At 57.0% G+C, this 15,552-nt stretch overlaps 1 protein-coding gene across 1 annotated transcript in view; it reads left to right on the top strand.

The window, feature by feature from the left end:
• Positions 1–15,552, top strand: part of ZC3H3 (zinc finger CCCH-type containing 3) — a 28,049-nt gene that overhangs the window by 7,641 nt on the left and 4,856 nt on the right. Inside the window, exons 3-5 of the mRNA XM_008583074.1 lie at positions 1,126–2,443; positions 4,027–4,223; positions 4,973–5,117. Of these exons, the coding sequence (XP_008581296.1) occupies positions 1,126–2,443; positions 4,027–4,223; positions 4,973–5,117 (1,660 nt within the window). The remainder of the gene's footprint in view (positions 1–1,125; positions 2,444–4,026; positions 4,224–4,972; positions 5,118–15,552) is intronic.

Raw genomic sequence — 15,552 nt, 5'->3', positions numbered from 1 at the left:
CGGGCCGCGGCCCGGGCCGGGGGGGCACCGCCACTGGGACGAGCCCCGCGCCCCGCTTCGGCTCCCTTCCCCTGCGCACCGTCGCACTCCGCTGGTATTCCAGGCCCAGACTCCCCAGGGCTCAGCTTCCACACTTGAAGATTTTCAGACCCGAGTTGGTTTTTCTGAACTTAAAAAATAATAATAATAACTTTTTGGAGTTATTCTCACAAAGAGAAAAGTTAGGGATGTGGGACGCGTGTATAAAGGAAAGAGTCCAGGTTGGCCGGCTCCTGCGTTGGCCATTTCTTGGACTTCATTACACTTGCCCTTATGTGTCACTAGGTCTGGACATGTCTCTCTGTGTGCCTGGGGACAGACCCTGTGCTGCGGGAATGCTGATAACTGAGGGACTGGCAACTGATTTGCAGGTTGAGTCGGAACGTCCTTGGTGGTTCCAGTTCATGCCTGTATCCCTGCCTCTCCTGCAAGGACAGCTATCCAGGGGCTTATTTGGAAAGTCCTTGTGGTTGTGTCAGCCAACTGCATTAGGACTCCAGTCCACCAGGCCTCCCTTTCTCTATAGGGAGGACTGTGGCATCTGGCAGGTCAGGGCCTGTACTTCTGGTATTCTTCTGTTGTCAAGCATGGAATGCCCAGGGGAGTCAGTTCTGTTACCTGCAGTGGGAATTATGGAGGTGCAGTCTTTCCTCTTTTCCATGTGTGGGCAGGCCCAAGGGTCTCTGTGGCTGACTTGTGCCCTTCTTGTCGAGGCATTACAGCACAGGCCCTGTTGATCTCTTCATACTGAGTGACACTTCCCCTCAAAGGATTGTGGGCCCAGTAGACTGGCACAGAGGGACTGTTCTACCACAGGGGTGCATTTTTGCGATTGGCAGGCAGAAATAGGATTGAGATAGAACTGATGGAAAAAGGCTCATGGAACTGACAGGCCTAGGGGATTTGGGCTGAACTGTCAGTGGCTCCCAGGTGCTGTGGGCTGCTCTTCTGAAGCTGTCAGGGGCTCAAGAGTCAAGTGGAGTTTGGGAGGTGCCTCGCTAGCTGATGCTGCTCCAGGCGGTCACGATTGTTGCTGATTTTACTCGCACCCTGTGGTTGACTGAGCCTGTAATTGTGTCTTCTCAGGTCTGATCGATGACTACAAAAACCTTCACAGCAGTGCCCCTGCCCCAGGCGCCTCAGCTGCTTCCCGGTGGCAGCCGTCTACTTACCACAACGGCAGGGCCTTTAGTGCTCGCTACCCTCGTCCGAGCCGGAGGGGCTTTTCTTCACACCGTGGGCCTGCGTGGCGCAAGAAATACTCCCTGGTGAATCGACCCCCAGGATCCTCAGACCCACCTGGCGACCATGCTGTACAGCCACCCCTTGGGGCCAGGGGCAGCCAGAGTCCTGACTCCCAGCAGTTTGTCCTTGAGAGACAGGTCCAGCTCAATCCAGATCAGAACATGGTCATCAAAATTAAACCGCCATCAAAGTCTGGCTCCATTAGCACTTCAGGGGCCCAGCGGTGCTCTTTGCAAGAATATGAAGACACCCCCTGGAATGACCAAAGACCCCAAGAAGGCGAGGGTGAGCCCCCTGGTGGGCAGCTGCAGCCCTTGAGGACAGGAAGAACCAGGGGGAGCTGCAGTGCAGAGGACTCCCTTTTGGTCTGCCAGAAGGAGGCTGGCAAGCCCCGGGTGGTGAAGTCTGTGGGCAGTGTGGGCAGCAGCCCCCTGGAGCCCCGGCGGACGGTCAGTGAGAGTGCAGTTGCCGCCAAGGCACACTTCCCGTCCTCCACCCTATCCCCGCTCACTGTCGTGGCTGTGGGCCAGAAGGTGGGCTCTCATTCTGTGGCCAGCTGTGCTGCACGGCTCCTTGAGGATGGGAGAGTGAATGCCACTCATCCAGATCAGCCAGGTACCTCTAGCTCAGCAGTGGGCCCGGCCAGACCAGCCTCAGGACCCAGGCAGGCCCAGGAGACCTCGATGCTTGTGTCCTGTCAAACCAACAGGTTCCAGAAAAACAACTACAAATGGGTAGCCACCTCAGCAAAGAGCCCCCGGGCCGCTCGGCGGTCCCTCAATCCCAGAGCGGCTACAGAGAATGTGTGCAAGGCCCTCTTCGATGCCACAGGAAAGATGGAGAGGCCACAGCTCAGAGCTGATCCGGAGGCCAAGCCCAGGAAGCAGGCCCCATCCTCCAAACCTGGGCCCTCACCCAGCAAGTACAAGTGGAAGGCCTCCAGCCCCTCTGCCTCCTCCTCTTCCTCCTTCCGTTGGCAGTCAGAGGCTGGCAGCAAGGACCATGCCTCCCAGCTCTCCCCAGTCCCATCTAGGTCACCCCCAGGGGACACACCAGCAGTGGGACCCAGTGGCTTGAAGCCTCTCTTTGGTGAGACTCCGCTCTCAGCTTACAAAGTGAAGAGCCGCACCAAGATCGTGCGGAGGCGGGGGAGTACCAGGTACAGTCTCCACCCTGCCTCTGCCACCGCTGCATCCTGTCTGGACAGGCAGGGCTGGGTGTGGGCCAGCAAGTCCTTCTGGCCTCTGAGTGGTGGGATTTGGGGTGGTTGAGTCATCTCTTTGAGTCTTGCTCCCTCCTTGGTCCGCAGAGCAGATGGGAGGGCCCACCTCCAGGGGGTGCATGGAGGAGGTGAAGACTCGTGGTGGGTGTACGAGCATGGCTTCATGTCAGCCTGGGCAGGGGCTTTGTGCTTGCTGCAGCTGCTTATTTCCACTGAGGGATGAGGCAGGGCATGCTATCCCCTTTAGAGCCACATGAAATGAGGCTCCGGGTGGTTCAGGGGCTTGCCTGGGCCCCAGCTGGGCAAGGGCAGAGGACATGTGCCAGCCAGCCCACCCTTTCTTCTTTGGTGAGAGACCAAAACGTCTCTGGGGACAACTTCCGTCCTAGGTCCACAGCATTCACAGACGGGTGGCTCTGTGCCAGGCTGGGCACCAGGGAGCAGCCACCATGGACCTGCTCCCCGTGTGGCGTCTGCCCCTGGCCTGCAGCTGTAGGCCATGCGTCTGGGCTGGGAGGTAGACTGGAGCCTGGTCTTCCCTGCTCTGCCCTCAGGCCCAGGGATTTGGGTCCAGGAGGCCTGGCCTTTGTAGGGTGCCTCACCCAGGCCCAAGTTGAGGTTTGCTCTGGATAGGCTGTAGTAGGCGGCCTGGGTTGGGGCTGGTGGGCCCCAGCTTCCCAGGCTTTCCCAGCTGTTGTGACCTTTGCCCCCAGAAGGAGCAGGTTGGTATTACGTTCCAGCCACCCCCTTGGTGGCCAGATGACCAGGCTAGGTCACTCCCTTGCAGAGTGTGCATCACTTCCCCAGCTCTCCACCCTTGTGGAGTATGATGTGACTTAAAGATGGTGCCATAGCCCAGAGGGCTTGGTCTGGGGTCAGGGACTTCATTGGGTCAGCAGCTGGCGGCAAGGGTGGCGGCTGCGCTTGCTGGGCAGTGGGCAAAGGTCCTGCCTCTGCCAGTGCACATGGTGGCATGTGCCATCCCATAAGGTATCCCTGTGCTGACAGTCCCCCCAGGAGGTTCTTCCCACCATCTGACCTTAGTCTTTGGCTCTGGTTAGGCTTGTCACCTCCCAGCTCCCTTTCCTCACTGCTTCTGGATGGTGGCTTTGCTCTCCATCCTGCTGTTGTCTTCTCTTGTGGCAGGGAGCGTGAGAGGAGCCGTGAGAAGAAAGCCTTTGTCTTTCTCTGTTACCCCCCCTCCCCTAGCCCCTATTGGGGCTCATCTGGCCTGGAGACATGGGGAGGGAGCTGGACACACTGGGTGGGGGTCAAGGGCTGAGGCCCCCTCCTCTGCTCTCCCTGGGAGCACAGCAGCCTGCCCTGGCTCTGAAACTCTCTGGGTTTGTGGATCCTCAGCCTGACTGCAGAGGAGAGGGGGAGGGGAGGGGAGGGGAGGGGAGGAACAGCTGTCAGGTGGATGCTGCCTTTGATGGTGGAGAAGACAAGGCCTCGGAAGGGTGGGTGGGCAGAGTGGCCTGGAGAGCCTGTTGGGAGCTGCCTGCCTTCTGTCTCTGCAGCCTTCCTGGGGACAAGAAGAGCAGCCCCTCACCTGTCACCACTGCCAAGAGCCACCTCAGCCTCCGGCGCAGACAAGCCATCCGGGGGAAGAGCAGCCCTGTTCTGAAGAAGACTCCCAACAAGGGCCTGATGCAGGTGACCAGGCACCGGCTGTGCCGCCTGCCACCAAGCCGGGTTCACCTCCCTACCAAGGAAGGTATGCCCGGGAGCAGCAGCGGCTGGGCTCAGGCCTGGGAACTAGCTGCGAGTGCACCCTCCCTGACTGCCTCCTGTCGTTCCCCTTTGAGCACCTGGGACACGTGTGGGTGATGGGGTCCTAGGCTGGGGGTGTGAGATCTGGAGAAGATGGGATATTTGAGGATGAGTAGGCTTGGAACTGGGCATCTTGACTGGGAACTGGTGCTCGTGACCACGGTGCTGTGCATGGCGTGTGGGGAACCTGACTGGGGGCAATGTCCTTGGCTGGGCAGAGCTCAGAGCCTTGAGGCAAGGGTGGCTGGCCGTGGGAGGGTGGGCACGGATCCCAGGCAGGGGCCTGAGGGGGGCCGTGCAGCTGGGGTGGGACTAGAAGGGGACAAGAAATGAGGCTGGAAGATGCTGGCTGCCCAGCCATTCCATGAGCCATGGCAAGTGTGGGCTTTGTCCCAGTGTGACAGGGAGCAAGGGGAACACCATGGGGGTCCTTGGTGGCCACAGCCGGGTGGCTCGATGGGCTGTAGAACTGGCTGGAAGTGGAGAAGAGGGGTGGCTTGGACAGTGGGCAGGTGCCCTGTGGCCTCTTGGGGATGCTGGTGGCGGGTGGCCGAGCCCCCAAGGAGGTGGAGGATCTGCGGGTACTGTGGCCAGGAGGGGTGGGAGGAAGTGCTGGGGAGTCCTCACTGGGAGTTGCAGCCTGCAGGGTCACCCCTGCTTGCTCGTGCTTATTACCGGCCATTCCCTCTTTAGGCCTAGAGCAGAGTGGAGTGCAGGCTGCGACAGCAGGGGTTGTGCCCCCCCAAGCCCACAGTGAGGAGACAGGCAGTGAGGAGTGTGGGATTTGGAGGTCAGGGCCTTGGGCCAGGCACCGTGGGGAGCTGAGGGGCTGCCACAGGTACTGCCTTTGTTAGATGGAGACATGAATAACCTCATACTTATAGACAGACATGATGACTGCACACAAGATGGGGGAGGAGAGGAGGGGGGGTCCTGTTACGGGAGGGGCTTGGGGGAAGCTCCCCACTCAGGTCCACCCAAGAGCACATGCGGAACACCTTGTGCTGGCTCCTGGGGATGCTGCAGTGAGAGTCCACGGGTGCTGGGGCAGACAGCTGGAAAGATGTTTTGGTGGTAAATGTGGCCCAAGGAAGGGGGAGCGGGACTGTGCTGTGGGAGCTGTGGGGAGGGTGGTCAGCGTTAGCCAGGCAGTTGGGAGGTCTTCTCCGAGTAGGTGACCCAGGTGAGGAGAGGAGCAAAGCGTTCAGCTCTGCAGGCTGAGGCGAGCTGGGGTGAGCCAGCTGTGTTCAGGAGCAGGAGGCCCGCAAGGCTGGTGTGCTGTCTGGGAATGGAGGAGTGGGATGGGAGGAGGCCAGAGGGGGAGGAGGGCCAGCTCATGAGGAAGGGTCTTGCAGGCCAAATAAGGTTCTGGTTCCGTTGGGAAGCCCGGGAGGGACAGAGGAGGGACTGGGCACATGTGTTACTGTGTCTGGGCCATGAGGTGGCAGTCAGGTGCTGGGAGTGTCCAGCAGGCCTGGAGCAGGCAGGGAGTCAGGAGGGCCTGCGTATGAGGCCTTGAATGCCAGGCCAAAGAGAGGCTCCTCATGTGGGCAGGGAGCCCCAGAGACAGCTATCATGAGACCCCAGGCGAGCAGAGGCAGTCGTGGTGGGCTGGCCTCAGGAGATGGGAAGGAGGACAAGCACATCCCTGGGCTGGGCTGGAGCCTGAGAAATTGGCGTGTAGCTCCCCAAGTCTCCTTCCTGTCAGTCATGCCATCTGCCCACCTCTCTGCCTGCCGGTCCCAAGGCTGCCTTGGGTCCCTGTGCAGGGCCTGCCTGGCTGCCTGGCACAGGCCTTCATTTAGTGCTGTGGATTTCTTAGTGCATGAGAGATCCCTTCTGGGGCTCTCATTTGTCCCTGGGCTGCTGGGGGTGTTGCTACATAACCGAGGTTGTGCTCTCCTGCCTCCAGGAAGGTGCAGACCCTGGGCTAGTGTAACCAACAGAAGGTAGGGTCAGTGGTCAGGGGCTGCCCCTTCCTCTGGCTGCTTGGAGTCCTCCCTTTCCCTATTTTCCTCCCAGCAAATGTTTAGCCCCAGCTCCAGCTCCCCGGAGGCAGCAGTACCCAGATGTCCAAAGAGGGATCTGACCGCCTGTGGGCTGCTGCGTGGGGGAGAGAGGGTTCTGGAAACTGCCTGGTGGCCCAGCCTGAAATCCTGACTTCAGTCCTGCCCTGCAGCTGGTGGCCAGCAGAGGGCGCGCTTGCTCCTTTTATCCCTGTAGTCCACCTTTTTTTAGGTAATTGATTGCCTAATTTCCTCTTTATGTGAAAGAAAGCAGATATCAAGTAATTTGCAGCAATAACCTGCTAATACCGGGCCAGTATCGAAACTCCCCTGTTCATTTCGAGTGGCAGATAAAACACTAATACATAATTATCCTTGCAAATTGGATTGTTTTAAATAACCAAAAGGCTACGGCCAGGAGAAAGAGATCTCATCTCCCTTGAGTTAGTATTGCAGCGTAATTGCCGCGTTCAATCAATTTCTCTGGCATTAGAAATTCCATCACAATCAACATTAAGCTTTATTCATTGTGATGGCTAAGAGCCGGGCCATTTCTCCTCTTTTTCTTAACTGGCAAAATTAATCAGGGAAAAGATTTTAAACATTTACCCCTGCGAAAGAGGTCAGCTCTGCCACTATATTGCTCAGCAGATAAGGGGGCTAATAAAAAGAAAATTGAATTACTAATGATCACCAGGAACAGAGTATATAAAACCTGGCAATCGCCAGTTCAGGAAAAGGGAGAATCAATTTTCTTGGGACAAGGTGTGCTCATTTTTTATTTTGGCGCATATTATCAGCAATTTAATTTGAGAGCGCATAAACAGGAGGAAACAGTTAGGGAATAATGAGCCTGGAGGTGTGAAGTGCCTCAGGATATGTGCTGTACACAATTTATTTGGCACCACAGATAATCGCTTTAATTGAATTCAGAACTGCATTGTTCAGCAGCAGTGTGGCCGCTCATGCCTGGGGACTGAGAATGTTAGGAAGGTTCCAGCCCTCCCTCCCTGCCACCCTGCCCGCCCAGCCTCCGGAGAGTTCTCTGTGGCTTGGAGTCAGACTTTGGCTGGGGTTGGGGCAGGGTGCTCTGGGGGGTCTCCCTCTGCTGTCATTGTGCCTCTTGCCTTCTGTCTCTCCCTTCCCTTTCCTCCTGGGGAAGGGCCCATTGGCAGCTGGGGCACCCTCCAGAAGGATCCCTGAGGGTCTGGGGGAGCCGCATTTGCTGGATGCTGAAGCAGAGACCCAGCTTGATCTGTCTGCAGCAGACAAACCCTGAAGGTATCTGGGCAGAGAGATGGAAACTTTTAGGGATCTCAGAAATGGTGTGTGACTTGCCACCCGTGTAATTGTGGCAATTAGAAATCACCGTGTGCAGTGTTTACAGTATGCACTGCTGATGGCTACACATCACTGCGCTCTCGCTTGGTGTGCGGGTGTGTGTGTGGCGGGGGGGGTGCTGCAGGGTTCAGGGTCCGCTCCAGAGCCCATCCTCCTCTGGCCATGACCTGGGCCCAGTGCTGTGGCTCAGCCAACTGAGGTGATAGGCTTGAGACTGCTGAGCCTGGCTGGCTGTGTGCAGGGGGGTACTTTCCCTCATGCACCCGGGCTGGGGGGAGCATGGGCCAGGTATCCTCTAGTCACTTTATGCCCCAGGCTGGGAAGCTTCTTGGTGGCAGTAAGTCATGGGAGTCCTACCAGTTACTTGGAAACGTCTGCTGTTGTGGAGCAAGGAAAAGTCGTGGCGGGCAGGTGGGTGGTGCTCCCTGGGTGCTGGGTTCCACCCTCTTGGGACCTGAAGGCAGCCTCCCAGACCCGTGGGGGTCCTTTCGGCATCACCTTCTCGGCCGCCTTGGGAAGGGGCAGTTCACCAAAGGTCTGGACAGATCTGCACCCTTCTCCCAGCCATGTCTTTGTGCTCCATGTGTTCATGGAGGCTCAGGGACTCACTGTGCAGGTATCAGCGTGGGAGTATGCTGGCCCCTGGCTTGTCTGCCCCAGCAGCCCCCCTGCTGCCATGCATTAGAGCCAACCGCTTCCCCTCCTGTGGGTTCCCGGTGCACTGAATGACCCAAACCCCAGCCACCTGGCCAGGCCCCGCCCATGCACCTGCCTGCATTTGCACGGCATTCTTCCCCATTCACCCACCCCTGCCTTTCCCTCAGATGTATGTGGCTTGCCCCTGCATTCGGGTGTCTGCTGGGTGCCCTGTGGTCAGCTTTCTCTGCCCATCTCCTCTCAGATCGCTTCCTGGCCACCCCTGCCACCTTGGGCATTCTCTCCTCCTGCGTGTTTACTGTCTGTGCTGTCACTTGGGAGGCACTGCAGGCGAGCACTCTGTCCCACTCACTAGAGCCTGGCACATACACTGAGGCCTGTGAGGCTCCCACAGCTGCTGGTCCAGGGCAGAGGGAGCCTCTCTCTGTCACAGGGGCCCATAACAGCAGGAGACTGGCAAGGCTGTGCTGGGCAGGGTGGCTGGCAGGTGGAGACCCTATGGGAGGAGGGCCCTTAGGGGGCTCTGCTCCTGGTGGCCACCATGAGGGGGTGGGGTCTGGCACAGAGTTTTGCTGGGTGAGGGTCTGAAGGGTGCAGTTGTTTGCCCCTAATTCTGTCCCTGTGTGCATTAAAGCCAGTCCCTAGCCTCCCGCAGAGCTCCTGCTGGGTGAACAAGCTGGGAACCCCTGCCCCATCTGACCTCCCAGGCTGGGCAGGTCCCTGGCCGACAGGTGGACTGGAGGGTGTGCACCGTGGTGTGTGTGCATGAGGGCCTGTTGAGAGTGGCTGGTCTCCTGGGGACTGCAGGTCTTGAGGGGCCACGAGAAGCATTGTGCCTGCTCAGGTGCTGATCCTGCCCCCTGTGAGGTATGCTGGTGGGCAGGGCGACAGCCGCATGCAGGAGAGTCAGTGGGCAAAGGGGGCAGAGTGCCATTGCTAGCCTCATGCCCTGGGCCTCTATGGGGTGGCGTTTCCTCACCACCTGTGCTGGCTAAGGGTGTTGGGATGCTCAGGGGCAGAGGGGTCGCTACCTCACAGTGGCTGCCGGCTAGTTGTGGGTGCAGCTCTGCCCAAGTACACTCTCGGTTCCAGGCTGCTGGGTAGGCCCTCTCAGAGGCTGCTGTGGGTGGAATGTGGGCATCGCTCAGTGCCAGATGCCTGGCATAGGGCCTCGCCGCAGAAGCCTGGCCCCACAGCCTTCGTCAGCACCAGCAGCTTTCTCCTCCTGAGCTGGCCCAAGGCACAGGTCCTAGCCTCGTGGGGACCTGGAGAGTTGCAGTCAGGGACCCAGGATGCTTCTCCCTGCCCATGCACAGGGACAGGTGGCAGTCCTCACCCCAGTCCCAGCTGAGGAGGCGGACACGGTGGGGGGGTGGGGGAACGACATGCACCCAGGGCCCCAGGTGCCAGCTCAGGGTGGGTGCCCAGGACAGGCTTGCTGTGTCTCAGCAGGGGAGATCCAGAGCCAGAAGAGCTGGGGGACTCCTGTGGCCCCAGCACTGGTGAGAGGCTGAGCTGGGTGCCCCGTTCTCTCCTGCTGGGTGCTGGGGGTCAGCTCTGCATCTGGTGCTGAAGTCCTGGAACTTTGCTTAGACACCCAGAAGCATCATGGTTGTGAGCCTCGCTGGGAGACTTTGGGCTACTTGCACTCTACGCTGGGGGCCGTTTCTATGTCTGCATATGGGGTCAGGGTCATCTCTCCCCAGGGGGCTGCTGTGCTCATTGAAGGAGTGGAGACTTCAGGTGCCTCAGGCCAGCCTGGTGTTCCTGCCCTGCCGTGCTGGTGGCAGCATCGCCCACCTGCAGGGGCCTGCCCACCGCCTCTGGGGTCTGCCATCCATCATCACTCACTGGTGTGCAGCTGGACTGTTTGGTTTCACTATGGCAAACACTGTAAAAGGGTGTGAGAGCAGTTAAATCTGGAGTCCTGCTTTCATAAGGGAAAAGAAAGTGCTGAATTAGGCTCTGAGAAAGGCAGCCACAGCGGTCCTTGAGTCTTGCATAAATTATCAGGCACACCGGAGGCCTCTGATTTTATGTTTGTCGAGGCTGTGCCAATTAATTATCTCACAAGTGTTGGTGTGGGAGCACACGCATGTGCCACCCCAGTGTTCCCACAGTGACTTGGGCTGCCAGGCTGGTGACCAGAGCCTGCTGGGCTGACTTCCAGCTCAGAAAGGTGGCTGGACCCTGTGGTGGGCCCTGGTCACAGGCTGGGGACAGCTTGGGCTGCTGCTCCTGTCACTGCCCTCCTGGCTAAGGGATGGCCCCCCTGCTACGTGCCCTGGTGGATATCAAGGGCAGCATCCTTGTCCAGAGCCTGGCCGGCCTGAGAGTCTCTCTCAACCTGGTGGTCTCTCCTGGGAGCCCAGCCTGGCAGTGGGCTCTGGGTGCAGGAGGAAGGCTCTGGGCTGCTGTGAGCCCACGTGGCCTGCTGACTCCTACATGGGGATGAACGGCCAGGGGTTTCCCGGGAACACCGTTGTGAGGCTGTCCTGGATGGCCGCCCCCTGGCCTGGCTCTCCCACTCTGCCCACCCAGCACTCTTCCTGTGGCCAGACCCCTCAAAAGGAGTGTCCCCAGGCAGAGTCAGCAGACCCTGAGGCCAGTCTGTGGACACGGTTGAACACGTCTGTCCCCTGCTGGCCCCCTAGTGGTGACCCGTCACCAGCACGTGATGCTCCTCACCTGAGGAAAGGGAGCAAGGCTGTGCCAGCTTCAGTGAGAACTGCCTGGTGAGTGGCCCAGGAGCCTGTGTCCCATGGTGCTGGCAGCTCCACCTGCTGACATGGGGCGTAAAGGCCTTCCAGGTCCTGTGGGTTTGCTCCTTCCCTGCATGGGGCTCAGGATGCTGCCACCCCATCCAGGCCTAGGGTCCTGCCTGTCCTTCCTGCTGGGGCCCCAGCCTCCTCCCCCTGCTGACAGGCTGCCTCCCTCCCTTCCCAACCTAGTCATACCCCATGATAACCCTTGCCCCAGGACACCTGCTGTGGCGCAGGGCAGGGCTGGGTGTGGTCAGAGCTCTGGTATGCTGAGGCGGGGTCCTGGTGGTAAGGAAGTCCTGGCCCCTCTCATGTTTCCAGCCCAGTGCTTCCTGTCCACGGGCACCTTGTCTTTCTGCCCTGTGCCCCTCCCTGTGCCACCTCTGCCCTTGTGAAGCAAGTGCTCACTTAGCATGCACCGAGCCCAGCAAGGCCCCTAGCAGCACCAAAGTGACTTTATGCAGGAGGTGCTGGGCTCTTGCTGCAAGGGCCAAGCAGCTGTCCAGCCGGGCTCTAGCTGGGAGGACACACCAGGCTGGGCAGGGCTTCCTGAGGGCTAGAGGGTGGAGCAGGGTCTGGCAGCTGGTAGGAGTGAGGCTTGGGGCAGGGTGACGGACATTCTGAGCAGAGTGCAAGGTGAGTGTGGGAGGAGCCTAGGTTTCCCCACACAGGTGGGGAGGCTACAGTCACACAACCCCCCAGGAAGGCTGTTCCTGAGGCCACTTTCTCCTTCGGCTCTCTTCAGCTCCAGGTGTTAGGAATGTCTTCTCGCTCCGTCCAGGAGCTGTCAGGTCCCTCCTGCTCCAGCCTCTGGGGAGGTCCTCTGTCCTCCCAGCCACCTCCCCCTGCATGGGCCTTGTGTTGTGGGTGCCTTTCCTTGCACGGGCTCCCGAGAGGGTCTTTCTGTGCTGCCATGTGGGAGCTGCGCAGTGCAGACCAGAGCCTCCCGTCAGTGCCTCTGTCCTAGATGTTGGCCTGGCAGTGAGGTGGCCGAAGGGAAGGAAGGAGCCAAGTCAGGTTTGCTGAGGGACTGAGTTCCAGACACTGGGCTTGGTGTGGCCATTCCACAGAGAGGGAAGCCGAGGCTCGGGGAACAAGTGCCATCCAGAGTTAGCCCGCCAGTAGCTGGCAGCCAAGCTCGTTGCCCTTCCTCACCCTGACCCCCGTGGAGTAGCAGTCAGCACCCCCCCCCCGGGACTGCATGCCCACAGTGGCTGTGCTGCCTGGAGTGGGTTTGAAGTCCTGGGCTCTGTGCCGGCTGTAGGCGAGTGCACTGAAGTGGGGACAGGGCCAGTCCAGGCAGGATGGCAGGCTCGGGGGCTGTGTGAAGGGGTGGGGCAGAAGCACCATTGCCTCCCACAGCCCTGCCTACTCCCCGTCCTCCACTTCTGTCTCATCCTATCTCAATAAGAATCTGGTGCAGCTGATGGCCAGCCCTGGTTGCTGCATGTGCACCTGTGTGAGGGAATCCCAGCAGGCCATATAGGTGTGCTCCTTGCAGATAGAGGCATGTGGGCCCCTGAACTGCCCATGTCAGGGTGGGGCTCCCCTGATGCAGGGGAGCCCTGCAGGAGCCCCGAGCTGTGCTGAGGGCCTGGATGTTTCACGTGACCACGAAGGAGCAAGGAGAGTGTGCTGGGCAACTGGCGGCCTGGCTCAGGGCCACTGATCCATGACTTTGATGTGCCCTGGGAGCACTTTGCAGGCCAGTTGCAGCCCTAGGAGGCCTTCCCCTTGTAGTCCGGCTCTTGGCCTTCAGTGGTGCTGGGAGCTGCTGGCCCAGGAGGGTGTGCTTGTGACAGGCCTGAGCAGCCCAGAGTGGTGGGAACACGGTGTTCTAGGGTGGGCGGGCTTCCTCCTGCTTTCTTGCCAGCGGCTGCCCCTTTGGGCAGCTGCCAGTGGCTGCAGGGACTGGCTCAGTCCCATCTGGTTCAGGACACTGAATGGAAGGGGTGGCAGGCTCCCCTCAGAATCCCGCTGCAGGCTCCAGGGCAGTGCCTCACAGTCTGGGTGGAGGACAGATGGGGCTGTAGGGCTCTTTGCGTGGAGGACAGATGGGGTGGAGGATAGATGTGGAGGGGGCAGCAGCTGAGGTGTGGAGGCTCCAGTGAGCTCAGTCAGCCTGAGGAGCTGTGCAGAGAAGTCTCTCAGGCTGGATTCCTGGTGTGCTAGTCCTGTGGGGAGGAGCATAGGCCAGGCATGGGCTGTGGAGGCTGGGCTGCCACCCCTCCCTGAGTGGTATGCAGGGGGGGCCCAGCGCCATGCTGAGATGCAGAGCCAGGCGTGTCTGAGGGGTCGGCTGGCTGGGCCTGTCCCTCCTGTCCTGCCCCTATGCTCAGTGGTGGGCCTGGGGCTTTAGGACGAGACAGGCAGCTGCACTTGGGGTCCCCAGTGATGGGCATTGCTTGAAAAGAAACTCTGGAAGTGTGTTCTTTGGAGTTTCCTTTTTAGCCTGAGTGTCCTTACTTCTTTGGTTTCAAAAGGAAAACCTGCCTGGAGGGGTTGGTTTGTCTGGGTCTGGCTCAGGCCACTGCCCCCAGCCCTGCTCCACACAGCTTTGTGGTCCCCTTGGCTTGTGAAGGACAGGGGGTGGCCTGGGCATCAAGGCTGCTGGTCAGAGCTGGGGTAGTACCTAGAAGGAGAGGCTGCAGAACCACATCGCTCCCCGTGTCAGGTCCCTCTGGGCTTCCCTGTGAACGGGGATCGACTGTGGTGACAGCTCCCAAAGAAACAGCAAGTTGGGGCAGGAGAAGGAAGGGGCTCCTGCTCAGGACCTGAGCCGCTCAGACAGGCGGGTCAGCCTGGACGTCAGAGGAGGCACGACGAAGGGTCAGAAGGTTGGTGATCGATCTTCAGACTCTCTTTTCTAAAATGTGCAACTTGAGGTTATAAATTTCCCTTTAATCATAGTTTTAGCTCTATTTTGTAAGTTAATTATTTCTGTTTTCCTCCAAAATCTTTTAAAACTTTCATTATGAATTTTTTCTTTGACCCATGGATTATTTGGAAAGGCATTGCTTAACTTCCAAACGATGGGTTTTTTTTTTGTTGTTGTTGTTGAAAAGATGACTGGTAAGGGGATCTTAACCCTTGACTTGGTGTTGTCAGCACCACGCTGTCCCAAGTGAGCCAACCGGCCATGGCTATATAGGGATCCGAACCCGTGGCCTTGGTGTTATCAGAACCACACTCTCCCAAGTGAGCCTCGGGCCGGCCCCAAATGTTGGGATTTTTAAGTTATTTTTAGCTGGCAATTTCTATCTTAATTCCACTGTGTACACACACTATGACTTCAGTCCTTTGAAGTTTGCTTAGACTTGTTTTATGGCTCAGCTTATACTGTGGGGTGCTATAAAGTACATGGTATTAATCATGTTGTTTAACTCTTCTCTATACTTATCGATTTTGGGGGGGAGGGAGTGAGCCTAGTTTTTTCACAATTACTATGAGAAGTGTGTTAAAATCTTCTGTGGATGTGAATTTGTTCATTTCTCTACTTGTCAATTTGGCATTAAATATTTTGAGATCACTTTACTGGGTGCAAAGCAATTTAGAATTGTTATATCTCGTGGTGGATTCAACCTTGCAATGTTGTGAAATCTTTTTCTCCAGCAATACTGCTTGTCTCAAAGTCTCTCTCTGATGGCTGCATGGCCACACTAGTGTTCTTTTAGTTAACGTTTGCAATATGTGTGTATATATATACATATGCGTAGAAAATATATGCAAATGTATACATATATACGAAGGTACCTAAAAAAGTTCATGAAAAAATAGAATTGAAAGATAGTACAATGAGGCTGGCCACTAGCATGTTGCTGACAACGCCAAGGTCCAGGGTTTGGGTCCCCACACCAGCCAGCTGCCAAAAAGAAAAAAAAAGGAAAGATAATACGAATCTTTCCATGAACTTTTTGAAGTACCCTCATCTGTACATATATTTACTTTCAGCCTTTCTGTACTCTCAGGTTGTTCTGTATATAGAAAAATAGTTGTAAATGCAATCTTAAATTGTCTTTTTAGAAAACATTTAGTTGGTTTACAATTAATGTAATAAGTGACGTATTTGGTTTTAAATCTACCATCTTATTAGGTGCTTTTTCTTAGTTCTGTCGGCTCTGTGTTTCTTTTCTCTCCTTTTTTTTCTTCTTTTAAAATTTTCATTTTCTCCTCTATTAGCTTGTTATTATACATCTTTTATTCTTCTTTTAGTGGTTTCCTCAGAGGTTATAATGTTCATTCTTTGTTATTATTTATATTTATAAATTAATGTCTGATCACTTTTTGGATAGTATAAGAAGTTTAGAATACTTAAACTCTGTTTCTTCCCTTTCATATTACATGCGAGAACTGTTATGAATTTGATTCTCCCTGTATTTTAGACTTCACATCAGTGTTGTTTTCTGCAGTCAATATTTTTTTCTTTTTAATTAATTATTATTATTGTTTTACATTCTAAAATGTTGTGGAGCAGTTGGGGGAGGGGGAGGGGGAGAGGGGAAAGGGG

The sequence above is a fragment of the Galeopterus variegatus genome, unplaced genomic scaffold (genome assembly GCF_000696425.1).
Source record: "Galeopterus variegatus unplaced genomic scaffold, G_variegatus-3.0.2 Scaffold2823, whole genome shotgun sequence".
In the NCBI taxonomy this organism is placed as follows: domain Eukaryota; kingdom Metazoa; phylum Chordata; class Mammalia; order Dermoptera; family Cynocephalidae; genus Galeopterus; species Galeopterus variegatus.
This window is presented reverse-complemented; position numbering and strand designations above follow the sequence as displayed.